This window comes from Archocentrus centrarchus, chromosome 1, assembly GCF_007364275.1.
Source record: "Archocentrus centrarchus isolate MPI-CPG fArcCen1 chromosome 1, fArcCen1, whole genome shotgun sequence".
In the NCBI taxonomy this organism is placed as follows: domain Eukaryota; kingdom Metazoa; phylum Chordata; class Actinopteri; order Cichliformes; family Cichlidae; genus Archocentrus; species Archocentrus centrarchus.
Genome location: NC_044346.1, coordinates 3603178 through 3619308, shown reverse-complemented (window position 1 = coordinate 3619308; position 16131 = coordinate 3603178). Strand labels below are relative to the sequence as shown.

Here is a 16131-nt window from a genome sequence, read left to right as displayed (position 1 = left end):
AGCCCAAGGACAACATTATTTCTTTCCGACCTACTGAAGATCAGCTACTATGGATCAAGTCGAATGAGATGTAACTTTTAATTGTTTTGATTGATTGATACATTTCCCAGCTTCTCCAGTGCTAATACTGGCTGCATTTATTTTCATTATTTGACAGTCAAGTGATTATCTAAAGGGCTTTTATGTTTCGGACAAAACGAGCTGAATTATTTCAGAGAAATAAATACTAAATAAATAAATAGTATTTTGCTCTCTGCTAAACGCCATGTGATGAGCAGTATTTTTTTTTTAAATTTCGAGGTAAGTATCGTGGGTGGCACCCTTAGTACTTCTATAATGTAGGATATTGCACAAGGATATGACGGCAGTGTCTACATTTTTAGTTGAGAATAAAAGACGAGGACAAAATCCCCTGAATTCTTTGATTGCCAGAAACTTTTTTGTCACGGTTTGTGTGAAAGCCCAAATTTCCGACAGTCCTTGAAGCCAGCAGGAGTCCTCCCAGTCAGATCTGGCTGAACGTGACGAGCAGACTCGGAGCCGAGCGAGGTTTCCTGGCGGAGCTGCGGAGGGAGCAGGAGTCGAGCGGGTTTGTCTGTCTGTCTGTGTGTCTATCCGCCGCCGCAGTCTCTGTCTGCTTGGGACACACAAAAAACTCCTCTTTTTGGATTCAAGGGTCTGGAGACGGCATCCGCAGCTATGGGTCCATCGTTGCCCCCCTCCTGTTTTCCCCACTGAGCGACATTACTCCGTCGGATGCTCCAGTGCCCAGAGGAGAGAAGGAGGAGGAGGGGGTATCCCTATCATTTTTCGACTGCCAGGTGAAATAATTATATCCTATAATGTGTGGGGTGTGGACGCTGGAATTGTTTGTATGAACAGGGTGATATGAAAGGAGAGGGTGGGGGGAGACGGAGGGGCGGTCGTTTGAGGGGCACGGGCAGCGGGTTTGTCTCGAGCCCGGAGCGGGTGGGAGCGGAGGTTAGCATGCTAGCTAGCTGCCGTTAGCGGACTGCTGCTGCTTCGTCATTCGCCAGGCTGGAAAGGATGCGGCGCCGGGATGCTGCTGCTGCTGCTGCTGCAGCAGCAGAGGGGAGGGGAGGGCCAGTAATGGTAACTGTACCGGCCGTCTGGCCTGGGCCCATCTTCATTATGAACTACCCCCCCACCTCCCCCTCGGTGCTCCCCCACCACCCGCGCGCCTTCAAAAACACAACCACTTATTTCAGCCCAAGATGAACAAATATATGCGTAGATGATACCGAGTCGCTTCATCGCAGAAATAGCACAGCGTCCAACAGCTCCACCACCCGACTGTCAGCCAGCTTGCTATGCTAGCCAGGCATTGAACTAGCTGACCGGCTAACGTTAGCACTAGCATCACCCCCTCACCCTCCCCCAGCTAGCATCCCTGGCTAGCCCGCATCCTCCAGCCGAGCCATCACAGGCCAGCCGGGCTTTACACAACCGCCTCCCTACCCTGCCGTCTCACACGAGCTATTTCAAAGCCACTAACAGTTAGTAATCGGCACAGGAGCCGCTGCCAGACATTTATTCGCGGCTCGCCCATTAAAATATATTGGAGCACGCCAAGCGGATGTTGTTATGTAACAGATAATGACACCACACGCCCTTGAAACAAAAGCTGTTGTTTCAGTATTTGTTTGTTTGTGTGCGGTGCAGGACACAATCATGAACAATAAATCACAGAAGGAGGGGAGGGGAGGGGGTGTCGTACCGAGAGCCGCAGCTCTTAACCGGCTTCTGAAATACACAACGGCTGCTCCTGTCAGCCATTGTTTTTGTTGTCATTGGAGATCTCAGCATTTGTTTTCTAGCTATGGCTCTCCCCTATGGTACGTGTGTGAGCCATGCATTGAAGGAACATGGTCAGTCTGTCACCAGAACGCATCCAGTACCTTATATTCTTAAAAGTGCTGAAATGTGAATGATTATTGTCAGTATTAGGAATGTGATTATTACCCATAATGTGTTCCGTTTTCACATGTAAGAGCAGCCATTTATGTTGGAATCAGGTTTTAGTGTTAAATTACTTGTAAAATGTTAGGAGAGATGGGACTCACAGGTCTCATCTCATGTTGGGTACTGTCATATAGGAAATTCATTAATGTGAGATACATTACAGTGATTATCCTTTATGACTCACCATCACTGCATCTGCGAAACCGATCAGGAAAACATTTACCTCTAAGGTCATTTGTCAAAGCATTCAGATAATGCTGTTCAGAGGGAGTTCAGTGTGATTTTCATAAGGAACAGAAGTGCATTATAGAACCGTTTTAAACAGTCACTGGGGTGGTATAAATTTGTCATCTTTCATCTTTCTTCCTTCAAAGTGGATAATTTCACAAGTAAATTATGGCATAAATTGTTAAGTTCTGCGACTCTAAATCGGATAAGTGGTTAAGAAAGGGGATGGCTGGATCCTGTTAAGGTTTAAGTTGACAGACAAGTTTTGGCTCCATGGAGCTGCATCACAGTTGCACACAGTTACCTGCTCTGAACATGAGTTCGATTCTTATTTATGTGATTTTTGCATTCAATTACAAAATATCAGTACAGAAAATATCTTGAAGTATCTGTGACAGTAATTTCAGCCAACATGCTAAGATAGTTACTGTAATGAAGCATTGTTAGAATATATGTATCCAGCATCATACTTAAGTGTAGGTTCTGTAGATTTAGTCTGTCCCAGTATCCAGAGACTGGGGCTCCATAGGGGCCATCTGTTGCGTGACTCCTTGTTCTTCTTGCTTGATGCCTCTGACTAAATGTTTGGGCTCATTGCAGCATGAAATTGAGACGATCAGATGCCTTTCTGATAGCTTTACACGATGGAGAAGAATCTAAACACTTTAAGTACCCAAACCTTTGCATAGTACAGTTATGCTGTTTTGTCTGATGTCAGATATTCGTCTCATACAGTACATGCTGTCTCAGATCCTATGTTGCTCCTGAATGTTAGTCAATAAGCAGGTGCTGGTGAAGGAATGATGATAATAAAGCAAACAAGCAGAAATAGACATACCTGAATTCTGTGTGGAAGACCTATGAAACAAGTGAAGGCAGAGTGAGCAGCTGGGGTTTTACACTTGGATTTTATTTTGAAGGAAACTAGTATCTTTAGATAAAAAAATAGTGCAGTATTGCATTTTTTTTAAAAACAGTAAACGTTTAACATATTACTAAAGAATTTTGTTTTGCTCTTGATAAGTGGTTCTCCATTCAAACAGCATTATTTTAAAGCTTTTCAGATTGGATTTTACCCAAACTGAGGCCAGTATTGAACCCACTTATTCAATTCAATTTCAGTTCAGCTTTATTTATATAGTGCCAAATCACAACAACAGTCACCTCAAGGTACCATATAAAATTTGTAAAATTCAGCCTCTTGGTGAACCTGTTTCTGTTTACTGTTTTTTTTTGTTTGTTTGTTTTGTTTTTCTTTTTTTAATTACTTAAACTTTTTATTGTGTTTTTAGTAGGGATGTGCAAACTGTGAAATTCTGTCCCTGTACAGATATTCACCCAAAGAAATTCAAAAAATATATGTACAATTGCTGAAGTTGTTATGCGGTTCCGTGGGAACAAACAACTTGTTTTAACCACTCCTTTTTTATATTTAGATTTTAAAATTGATATAACACAACAGATGAATATTAGCCACTGACTTTGGTAAATGCTATCTTATTTGCAGATATATTAACATTAGTCAACAGAGCCAGTATTTGTCAGTAGAGATATTCAGTTAAAATGTCAGTGTGTCCCTGTGTAGCATGGGCAGTACACAACACATCTTATACCAGATAATCTAAAAGCTTGTTTTCATCCATAGCCATTTCTAGTGGCAAGTTACGGAGCTAAAAGATAATCTAATATTCCCAGTGTGTAGTTGGAAAATGGGATCAAACAGAACCTCTTCCTTTATTTTTATTGCCAGAGATGCTCAGTGTATATTGTAAAGAAAATAACTGACAGTTACAAAGAAAAAGTGAAAAACGAACACCTGTTGACATAACCTCTACAATGCTGCTTAGTGTTGATTCTTCAAGTCTCAGGAAATCTAACAGATCTACTGTCTTACATGTCAGGCTAAAATCTTCCACAGGTGTTAAGTTGGTTTGAAATCTGGTGACTATGAGATTGATTTGCATCACTGTCATACTTACACCAACATAGAACTTCTGTGTTTTGGAAGAGCAGTTCTCAAGAAAGCTGCAACCTGTAATCTTCCCATTCTGCAAAAGCCATGTTTGAAAACAAGCACAATTAATGTGTGTGTGCATTCATACTGTGTATTGATTCAAAGTTGTATTTTGATGGCTGCCTTCATGTAATGTTTTTACATTATGTGCTTCACCACCTTAGCTGTGAAACTGTTGCAATACAAAAAAAAAAAAATCAAAAAAAAAAAAAAGTGATATGAAAATTTGGTCATACTGGCCAGCACTACTTGCAGCTACAGTTCTGGAGGAGGTGGGGAACATGGTCCATTCAGACTCAATGTCCCCAACCTCTCTCAGGAGGTTTCATTTATAATGCATACCCCCTCAGGAGGTCGGGGACATTTGTTCACTTGTTGGGGACACGTATGGTCAAGCCTCCCCAACTCACCACCAAGTGGTGATCAGTTGAGAGCTCTGCTCCTCTCTTCACCTGAGTATCCAGGAGATGTGACAGAAGATCTGACAATACTATTACAAAATCAATCATCAACCTGCAACCTCAGGTGTCCTGGTGCCATGTGCACTTATGAAACATCCTTATGGTCGAATATGATGTTCGTTATGGATGAACTCTGGTTAGTACAGAAGTCTAATAACAGAACCCACCCCTGCCCATCACTGCTCACTGTGGGCAACTTCTGACTGGACTAGATTCCAGACCCTCTCAAGGAGACTGGTTCCAGAGCTCATGCTGGGTGTTGAGGTGAGCTGAACTACATCTCTCAACCTTACATACGAGATTGGGTTCCATCACTAGAGAGGTCATGTTCCATGTCCCAAGAGCTAATTTCTATAGCCGGGGATCAGACCGCCTGTTTGAGCCTCAGATTCAGGAGGAGCAACGTGGCTTTCCTCCTCACTGTGGAATGCTGAACAAGCTCTTTAGCTTCTCAAGGATACTGTAGGGTGCATGAAAGTTTACATGTGTTTTGTGGAAAGAAGGCATTCAACTGCATCCCTCTGAGAATCCTGTGGGGTGTGCTGCAGAAGTGGCAATATTAAATGGAGTATCTGTCCCGTTGCTACGGGCCATTCAGTGTCTGTCCAAGTGCAGTGAGAGTTGGGTCTGTATTGGCTTGGTGGGTGTTGGATTCTGTCAGGTCTGCCCTTTGTCGCTGATTCTGTTTATAATTTTTAGACAGAATTTCTAGGTGTAGCCCAGTGGTGGAAGGTTTCCATTTTGGTGGTTGCAGGATCTCATCTCTGCTTTTTTGCAGATGATGTGGTTCTGTTGGCTTCAACAATGATTGACCTCGAACTCACACTGGGACGATTCACAGCCAAGTGTGAAGCGGGGGGAATGCAAATCAGCACCTCCATGGTTCTAAGTCAGAAAAGGGTGGAGTTCCCACTCTGGATTAGGGATGAGTTGCTGCCCAAAGTCCACGAGTTTAAGTATCTTGGGGTCTTGTTCACAAGTGAGGAGAGCAGGAGATTGACAGATGGATTGGTGCTGTGGCTGCAGTGATGCGGACACTGTACTGGTCCACTGTGGTAAAGAGAGAGAGCGGATTGTGAAAGCCTAGCTGTCGATTTATGTCCCCACCCTTATATATGGTCACAAGCTTTGAGTAGTGACTGAAAGAATGGGATCACAAATACAAGTGTCAGAAATGAGTTTCAAGGGGGACTGGGCTCTCCCTTAGAGATAGGGTGAGGAGTTCAGTCATTGAGAAAAGTCTCAGAGTAGAGCCGCTTCTCCCCTACATTGAAAAGAGCCAGTTGAGGTTGTTCAGCATCTGACTAGGATACTTCTGGATGCCTTTTTAAGTGAGATATTCTGGACATGGCAGACCCAGGGCACACTGGAGAGATGATATCTCTTGGCTGGCTTGGCAGTGCCGTAGTGTCCTCCCGGAGAGCTGGATGAGGTGGCCAGAGAGAAGGTCTGGGCTTCTCTGCTGAGACTCCTGCCCCCCATGACCTGGAGGAGCAGAGCTGTCAACTGATCACCACCTTGTGGTCTTTGGGGGAGGGCTTCAGGAGTATGGGGTATTGGGCCCATTGTTGCTAGGCTATTTGCAAATATAAGCAATAGAAGTGAACTTCCTTCAAAGTGTGACTGGACTCTCCCTTAGATGGGGTGATAGGGTGAGGAGCTCAGTCATTCAGAGAGACTCTAAGCAGAGGTGCTACTCTTCAACATTGAAGGGAGCTAATTAAGGTAAGGACAGGAGTTGAAAGGGGGGGGGGAATAATTTGTATGAAGGAGAAGGTTAGCTAAGGGAATGATTGACTGTGTATTGAGGTAACAAAAAATAGAAGGAAGAAAAGAGGAAGTAAAAATTAAAAGTGAAAGATGGATGAGAAAAAGAAGGAAGTGAAAGGAGGTTAGTGAGAAAAGAAGGGAAAAAAGGAAGGAGTGGATGAATGATGGAGGAACGTAGGAGTAGGACCTGGTGAGGGAGGGAGAGAAGGAAGGAAAAGGGAGGTTCTGGAATTCTGTGTGGAGGGAGGAAAAGTCAGCCTAGGAAGAGGTGAATGAGGAAACTGAAGGATAGACATGAGGAAGAGAAAGGGAGGAAGAAAAGGAGTTGGTGAGAAAGAGAGAACATGTCAGAACATGCCAAGAAAGGATAATTGGAAGTAGAACTAGTTGGGAACATCGGAAAGGTGATAGAAGTGATGGAAGGAGGCATAGGAAATGGGAGAGCAGGAAAGGAGTTTGGTGAATTTCCTTCACCTAAGGATGAAGGAGGGAGAAGATAAAAAAAAAAAAAAAAAATGAAGGAACTTGAGGATAAACCAGAGAGATGGAAAGAATAATAAGTTGTTTGGCAAGGGAGGTAACAAAGGAAGCAAGGAAAAGGTAAAGGATGGAAGGAGTTAAGGAGGCAGGAAGCATACTATGGCTCTGAACAATGAATAGTTCCCTGCTTGGTTTGCTGTGAGAAGGAAACTATCCACTGACCTGCTGTTTTTTTTTTTTTTTGTTTGTTTTTTTTTCCCCTTTTCTCCTTTCTCTGCCTTTGTTTCCTTCCAGGCTGACTCATTACTGGACCGCCTGAAAACAGAAGAAGTCTGAGAGAACAAGAGAGTGAGGGGAACACTGTAAAAGGAGTGAGAAGAAAGGAAGGAGGGAGAGAGAGAGGGGAGCAAAAAAAGTAAAGGAAGTGAGGAACACTAGACGGGAATCGAGGCAGCAGGTGAAAGATTGGGTCAGAAGGGCAAAAGGAGGAAAGAGTAAGTGATAGTGGGCAAAAGAAGGATAGACACTGATCCATCAGGGAGTGGGTGGAAGAATCTTAGGTCAGGTGAGTATAAGTCGAGCAGTCAGACGGACAGCTGACTGAGCTTCAGACAAACCCACTATCCTGCTAACCCTCCAACAACTGTCCCTTCACGGTCACCATACTGGGAGAGCCGGGAGAACTGGTCACGAGGAGCCACCATGAGTGACCAGAACGTCGTCAAGGAAGGCTGGGTCCAGAAAAGAGGCGAGTTTCCTTCTTTTTCTATTTTGAATTTTGAGAATGCTGTTCTTTAAAAACACATCTGGTGACCATGTAAATTTGAGCATTCAAAATAGAGCTGCAATTGATAATGGATTATATTTTCAAGGAAAAACTTGAATATGAGAATTTGCTTGTTTTGCTTGTCCTATGTTGCAGTAATTTGACTGTTTTTTGTTTTTGTTTTTGTTTTGGTTTTTTTTTGAGTAAACAGCACATGTAATTATGCCACTTTAAGCTCCAGGAACATTAATTTGACTGATCAAACAGTTATTGAGAAAATAATTGGCAGGCTAATTGATGGTAAAGTGCAGACCTAGTGCACACCTAAACTAACAGTCAGTGTGTCCACAGCCTGGTGTGTTATTGTTTTGTCCCACAGAGTTCCATCGTTGTCCAAAGTTACATACACTGTACTGCTGTCCCAGATACCCTTTAGAGCACCACATATGGATTAATCTACTGCTGAACACGGGCTCCAGCAAATCCACTATTTATTCCCATTCAGGACTAATTTGATAAAAGCTATGAAAGCATCCAATGTTTTTCAGCACAAACTCTTGAGGGAAAAAAAACTACAAAAATTGTAAAGTAATTGTGTTGTGCTGCATTACTTCACTGATGATTGGAATGTCAGGAAACTTTGTCATATTGACAGATTTAAGATGCTGAAGATTTAATAGTGCAAAATATCCAACATGGCAACCATTTGCTTCAAAAATGGTGGTGAGCTGCCAGGTTTGGTAATTTGAGCAGACAGTCCGGGTGTAAATGTGGTTCTGTGACTGAACAGAAACCAGCATTTCAGACCCCACAGGTATTACACACGATTAATATAGTGCTATCCACTGCTAACTGCTAACTGGGTGGTGGCTCAAATAGAACAGGGGAGCTTTGCATGTGCACCTCTGCACATGCCGGTTCCATTATCAGCATGAAGAGAAAACAACGCATAGGCTTTTAAATTCCAGCAGAAGAGCAGCAAATCATATTTAGCAGTGTTTATACACAGTGATGAATAGTTTAGCCACCTTTTTTTTTAATAAACAGTAGGTAGATGGATTTCAGCTGAACTTCTTTATAGTTTGTTCAAGCTTGTTTAAACAGAGTTAATGGGAACACTGGCAAACTTAACATCTGCAGCTTAAAAAAAAAGTTTAAAATCCTGGTGGATAGGCAGAGTGGGAGAGTCAGCATAGACCCAGCAGGCTTCCAGGCTTGTAATACACTTGTAAACAACAGTCCTACCCAGTTGTTGACACACACTTTCCCTCTTCTCTTTCAGTTACTCTCAGATGCTGATTTATTACTAATTTGACCAACTTTTTTTAAAGTTATTAGTCAGTTATTATGACTGATAAACATTTGAAGTGATACTGAAACAATTGTCACAATGTCAAACAGCATAAATTTCACTACTGAACTTAATTGAAATACCTGTATTTATTTATGCCTTTGTTACATGAGTAATTCACGTTGTCCTGTAACAGTTAACTGTACTTCAACAAAGTGCAGTCTGAGTATTTTTGGTGAAACTGAGAAAATGAGCGTAATGTGATCACAGAAATAGATCATTAGATTGTTTTTCTTGTGCTTTCAGTGAAAGGACTGTGATGTTTATTAGAAATATCATACCTTATTTTCAGAACATGACTTGCTCACTTGAACTGGTCCAGTCTCAAATGCTGTACTCTTTGCCTGTCTGTGGCAGTTTTTAATCAGGTATCTGCTAAAGACATAACAACACTGAGAGTCTGAGAGATGCTGAAAATTGGCTCATGTTTCAATGAGCCACGCCAAACAATCTGTCCACCATGAGATTTGACAATTGGACTGAAGCATGCCTGGTGTTCTGGTCTTTGTAACTGTTTGTGCGCGTCTGAATGATTTCATTTATCGTTCATTCATCATCATGCTTTTTTTTTTTCTAATCTATTTGTTTTTTTGTTAGATTTAATCATTTAGCTACCCATACAGTTAGTGTTCATGTGTAGATGCATGCTTTGCTAAAGGAGACCTGAATCCAGATTCAAGCAGCTGTGAGTAGTAAACCTGTGACATTAAGCCTCAGTCCTAAATGTACTCTCATCTGCATATTATACAAATAGATCAAAGGTTTGAGCAGGACTCAGTCAAGTTGATAAACATAATATTAAGAAAGTGCTGCTGTGGTGATAGCGATCCGTTCTGATAGTTACCAGCTGAAATTCTCAACCCGGCAGAGAGTTGGGTAATCCCTGGTATCATATTTTCCCAAGTATTTCATGCTTCTTTTTGTTTTCTGGTTTGGTCATTTTTCTTTTCCTCTGTGTATCAATAATACATTTAAAAATCAACTGGATTTATGTTATGAATACAGTGTTAACTGCAAATACACAATCTAATGAAGGTTAAACATTGTCTGTGCAAACATTTCATGTGTGTTTAAGAGCTCTTTGAAACTATTACTCACATTTTTTTGATCATCAGATTTGGTGCATAACATTGAATCCACAAAGATTAGTTGAGGAGCAGTGTGTGCACCTCCAGCCTTATTGCAGACTCATGTTGTCAATGCCAGGGGGGTCAAACTCAATCACAGAACGGGCCAAACTTGAAAACAGTTTAAGTTGTGGGCCAAACAGGATTAACCTATATTGAACAGTCTAAACCTGAAAATATTTTTCGCAAGCACTTCCATGTGTAACTAAGCTAAGTGCTTTTTTTATTGTCTAACATTCACATTCATACTCCAACGCTTGCATCGGAGAGCAACTTGGGGTTCAGTATCTTACCCAGGGAGATCAGCGAAAAGTCCAGAAACAAGAAACCAAAGGCTATTTAGTTTCTTATTCCATTTCTTTCTTACTTTCTATGAACTGACAAATGTCTTCAGGCAGCTCATCGCACCTGTGTATAAGGCACGTCACCACATTCAGAAGCTGTTTCCTCTAGAAAAGACCGAAACTGCCGGTGATTTAAATCTTTGCCTCTTACAGAGTTCTCTGTCTGCTACGGTGTTGATGACATGTTCTGTCTTCAGGACTTTGCTGAGCAGCATTTTCTGGTGTGTGATGCACTGTCAGCTCACTTGTGCAGGTCTCCCTCTGCATCTTCTCTCGCATCTGTCCCACCAATCCGCTCGTTTCCCCGCACATAGCAGGCAGGGAAAAGTGACACACGGGTTTATCTCCGATGTCAGCGAACAGGTCCTTTGCCTCCCACCTGTTTTCAAAGTCCACTTTTGGTTTGGCCATTTTTGAGGGTCAGGCTAGCTTATGTGCCAGTGTAAAAAGTGCTGACCGATGTTTTTATCCACTGATCAGTGTGCCACTGGCAACGTGGGAATACAGGTTAGTGCACAGGCATTGACCAGCACGGCAGCTGTTGCAGTGCATCGTGGGATTTGTAGTACAAGTAGTGGGAGCGCTATTTACTGGCGGGCCATTAAAAATACCCATATGAAATTATATCCCGGGCCACTGCTGTCTGTGGTGAGTGGGTAAGTAAGATCTTAGAACCAGCAGAAACCGGCACTGCCCACGAAGAAAAAAGTCTCATAATCGTCTCTAGTTGGGTTAATGACTAAACTGGAGTTGATTTTATAAAAATACCTTCATGACATTCAGAATGGAGTTGCTTTTTTTTTTTTTCATCATTATGGGAAAGCTTTGTTGTCAGCACCACGGTGTGGGGTCGGAGATTGTTTGTTTGTTTTTGTTTGTTTTTTTAAGATCAATTCACTGCTAAGAGGGCTTAGGAAAGACACCATTTGTATGTGTTGAAAATCCCAGATACAGTCATAAAAGATATGTTTTTATCTTGCTATGTGTGGACATGGCCTGAGCCACCCTGTCAGTTCGAAGCATACAACCTCCAAACAATGGTTGTTTACCTGCCAGACGGCAAGCAGAGAAGGCAAGCTTTGGAGGGCTGCGGGCCCAGTCTGAATCGCACTTGGCTGGTGTGTTTTATTTCCCACACTGTTTTTTGTGTTTGTGTAAGTGTGTGTGTTTGTGTTTGCTGGAGGTGTGTTTGTCTGGTATGAGCTCAGGGCTTTTGGCTGGCAGGCAGGGGGAAGTTTCTCAGTGGCACTATGAGCATACAGAGGATGACCTAACACTCTGGTTCCTTCCTCTTCGGCCCCCACAAGTCCCTGAATTGTTTATCGCGCCTCTGTGTGCCCTTATAATTCAGCCGTAATGCCTGTTTCAGGGACACTGCCCTCATAAGCTCTCTGTGTTGTTTCAACATCAAAACTCGCGAGTTCACACACAGTTCAGGAAAGTTTGGACACTCATATTTTCACATTACATTTTGGAGTATTGGGGCTGAGGAGCACACATTTTTACACATGGCTGGTTTGGGACAAAGCAGAGGAAGTACAGTTTTGCAGTACAGGATAGCTAGTTTTCACGGTATGCAAATAACATTTATTTTTATCATCGTTTTATTTTCTCATCTAATATTACAAATGTTAAAGGGGACCTATTGTTCTCTTCCTCATTTTCTGTCACATCTGTTACAATGGTGGAAGCTTATATTAAACATTGGCAAAGTTTAGAATAAAGATTTCAGGTATCCCTGTGAGCCAAAAGCTCGTGCCTTCAGACTGCTTTTTTTTTCTACTCTTTGGATTCAGTGATGTCACAAAAACATGTCAGGATTTGCTGCTCTTTTCTGTTAAGCTGAGTCTTGGACTTCGATGAGACAAAGGAGCACATTCACAGCACAGATGTATTTGATGCTTACCCTCGCCTCTCCTTTCATTCTCTGCAGCTTTAAAGTAGAGCTGCTGTCAGAGGCAGTTCTCTCACTGACAGACATGTCTGGTTTCTGTCTCATGCTGAAGGCTTTGTCATCCTCATCACACTTTTTTTTTCTTTTTCTGAAGCCTTTTGACTCATCGCATGTCACAGTTTCATCAGAATTTGATTTGTTTGATAGATGCTGAAGCGGTTCAGATGTTGATCACCAATATCACTGTTCTTTGTTAGCTCTAGTGCTAGTATCATTCTGTAATGTATTGAGATCTCCCCAGGATGCATCCATGTACCAGACAAGTGCCAGCATTTGTTGTAATTATGCCACAAATTGATGAGTCAGAATAGCAGGGAAGCTGCTGAAGGAGAATAAGCTCATACAGTATTTGTCATCAAGAGATTTCTTCTTTTGATAGTTTAATTTATTTTTTCCCCCCCTACTCTGCTACATGTGCTGCAGACACTGCTGAGAGGGCTGCAGACAATTGGACAAACTGTTCAAAATGACCCAAATCATCTTTTTCTGCACTATTTTGTGTTTAAAGAAAAAAAAACCAAATTGCACATACTCTTAGAACATGATATACTTAGAACGGTTACACATTCAGGCACTGGATTTCCAGGTGAACTAAAAAAAAAAAAAAGAAGCTTGCTAACCCCAAGCCACCAGGTCTTTTCTTCACAGGCTGGAAATATGCTCCCTTTCCAGCTGCCTCACTCAGTTTCACTTGGGGCCCAATCTGCATTTCCAAATGATCTTACAGTTGTTGGACATGATGACATTCATGATTGCTGTAGTTCCACTTGGACTCTAAGGATGAAGGCGTATCAGTGCTGGACTCTCTCACACTCCCTTGTTACCTCGCGTCACCTCTAGAGGCAGACGATAACCGCAGTTTGCATGTAAGCTCTCAAGCTTTTAGTCCAGTTGTGATGGGTCAGCATTAGTCAGGATGGACAATTTAGCAGTGGTCTCTTACATAAACAGGCAGGGGGGGGGGGACGCTCCCTTCTCCTGTTAAAGTTGCATCAATCTCTGCTGTATGTACTTCTCCTAGTGGAAATGATACCACCAATTCTAGAGAGAGTGCGTCAGCAGAGCCTCTGATTCTAGTGGCCCCTCGGTGGCCAGTAAAGTTGTGGTAAGCAGAAATATTTAGTCTGTGGGCAGTGAGGTCCTGGCAGCTTCCTCTCTGCAGGGACCTCCTCTCACAGGCAGGAGGGGGGGGAGATGGTCCACCCACATCCAGAACTGTGGCACCTGCATGCTTACCTGTTGAGAGGTTAAATTTGATAGCTAAGGGTTTACCCCCAGTGTGGTGGTAATGATCCATAGTCATACCTGTCAAGTTTTGTATTTAAAAATACGGGAAATTTTCCGCTGCCGAAAATAGAGGTCAGTATATGACGTCATTGCCTAATTTGCATAATTGTTCATTTGGATGTACTGTAGTTGCAATCGAGGCTGCAGAAGAGAGGAAAAACATCTTTGGAGAGACAAAAAGTGAAGAAAAAACCACCATAAATATGTTTAGAACTACAAATAAACTTTATGAAATAACTTAATAATTTTAATGCTTTGCCTAGACCCACATTACATAGATCAATTTTGTCCCGTATTGTTTAATGTTAGAATATCAAATTTAATGAAAACACTGTGGGGTGAGACTGCTAAATACATTCAACCCTCCTCCTTTATCTGGGCCACTGTTGCCAACTTGTGTAAGAAAACTCGCTGTCGGCTCTCAAAGGTTGATAAAGGCTGAAGCGAGGACCGGGGATGGGAGCGGGTGGGCAGGCTCGGTGTTTAAGTGAGGTTCGGGGGTTGGAGGGTGGAGACAAAGTGAGGTCTGGGAGCTGCCAAAGCGTACGAAGGGACGCAGTAAGAAGGCTTCATGTACACAAAACAGCGGACAGCTGAGAATTTCACTCTTGCTATATCGCTTTATGGGGCAAAAAAAAAATAAAAAAATGCTAAGTTGGCAACACTGAGCCCAACTGAGGTCCAGTTGTTTTTATGGGGTTGTTCTTGCTGTCGGCACTAACCTAGTGATAGTGACAATTCAGTTTGGATCGGCACAGGAATGCTTTAAAAAAAAAAAAAAAATGAAAATTGAAAACTGAAAATACGGGAAAATAAAAATGACGCCGGGACAGGGGGGTAAAATACGGGAATTTCCCGGCCAAAATGGGAGACTTGACAGGTATGCATAGTGCTAGGGCTTCTGCTAGAGGCCAGCTTGGTCTGCCATTCCACTGATCTATTGTGGGTGTTCTGACATTCCTGCAGGAGCTGTTGGATAAGAGTCTTTCCTTTCCTACAATTAAGTAGGATTAATTAAGTTTATTTGGCAGCTATATCTGCTTGTTATTTTGGCTTTGACGAGGTAATGCCAGGCGCACATCCCCTTGTCAAGTGTCTTTTTAAAGGGTTATGCTGGCCGATACCTGTGGTTAGGTCCAGCATCCCCTCATGGGACTTGACTTTGGTGCTCAAGGCCCTTTGTGGTTCCCCTTTTGAACCCACTGAGACTGTAGATATGAAGGTTCTTAGCTCAGCCATGTGATACTGTATTTTGTAGAACAGGATCATTAAAGGTGAGCGTAGCAGGCTATGACCCGTTAGTGTAATTTTTTAAAAATTCCCTCCCTGCAGGAGAATATATCAAGAATTGGCGACCGCGCTACTTTCTGCTGAAGACAGACGGCTCTTTTATCGGCTACAAGGACAAACCACAGGACTCTGACCTGGCCTACCCGCTCAACAACTTCTCTGTAGCAAGTAAGGCATGAGTGGATCATCACACATTTCTAACATTGCTAACAAATCTGTGTATGACTCAACACATCTCTCTGTGTGACTGTCAGAATGCCAGCTGATGAAGACGGAGCGGCCAAAGCCAAACACCTTCATCATCCGCTGTCTGCAGTGGACCACTGTCATCGAAAGGACTTTTCATGTCGACACACCTGATGAGCGGTGAGCTGTCATCTTGTCATCAGTCGATTTTCTTATGTGAGAACTAACGAATCTGCATGGTTTTATTGTATTTGTGCAATTTGATAAATGATGATTAAGATGATAACTGATTTAAAATTCTATTGGTTAATATTTCCTATGGTTCTCAGCTAAGGATGAAAGAAAATACTGCTCATTAATTACGATAATTTAAAAGTTGCAGCATGTTTCTACAGTAAAAAAAAGAACTAAACAGTCTTACTGGAGGAAGCCTTGACCCAAAACTCAAATTCAGAATTGCATAAAATCTTTTTTATATTTGACTATTAGCTACTCAAATAATTTTCAATTTTGTTTTATTTATATAGAGCCAAATCACAGCAGCCTTGTCTTTGTTTTCAGGATGAGGAAGAGCCTTCTAAAACAGTACCACATCTTGTCATAAAGAAAATAAAATTTTTATATTTTGGAAACTAACAACCTTTTTTGATTCTTTAAAAAAAAAAACAAAAAACTTTTATTCTACTAAAGTAGCTTTACATGATTTACAGGTCAAAATAATGCTGCTGGTCCTTGATATGGACCCTCAGTTCATCCATCCATATTCTTAACTAATACAGCTTAAGGTGCAGGGGGGCTAAAGCTGAAGTCTAGCTGACATGGGGCAGGATGTAGGGTGCACTGACATCTGCACCTATGGGAACTTAAGAATTGTAAATCAGTCTTAACTG

At 42.2% G+C, this 16131-nt stretch overlaps 1 protein-coding gene across 3 annotated transcripts in view; it reads left to right on the top strand.

Moving 5' to 3' along the window:
• Positions 1-498: 498 nt before the first annotated feature.
• Positions 499-16131, top strand: part of akt3b (v-akt murine thymoma viral oncogene homolog 3b) — a 29908-nt gene continuing 14275 nt past the window's right edge. Inside the window, exons 1-5 of one of the 3 annotated variants that reach the window (XM_030730394.1) lie at positions 499-589; positions 676-821; positions 7231-7684; positions 15098-15223; positions 15310-15421. In XM_030730394.1, the coding sequence (XP_030586254.1) occupies positions 7639-7684; positions 15098-15223; positions 15310-15421 (284 nt within the window). In that variant the 5' untranslated portion in view covers positions 499-589; positions 676-821; positions 7231-7638. Of the gene's footprint in view, positions 822-6299; positions 6412-7230; positions 7685-15097; positions 15224-15309; positions 15422-16131 lie in introns of those variants that run through there. The other 2 variants (XM_030730387.1, XM_030730403.1) reach the window with 2 other exon arrangements.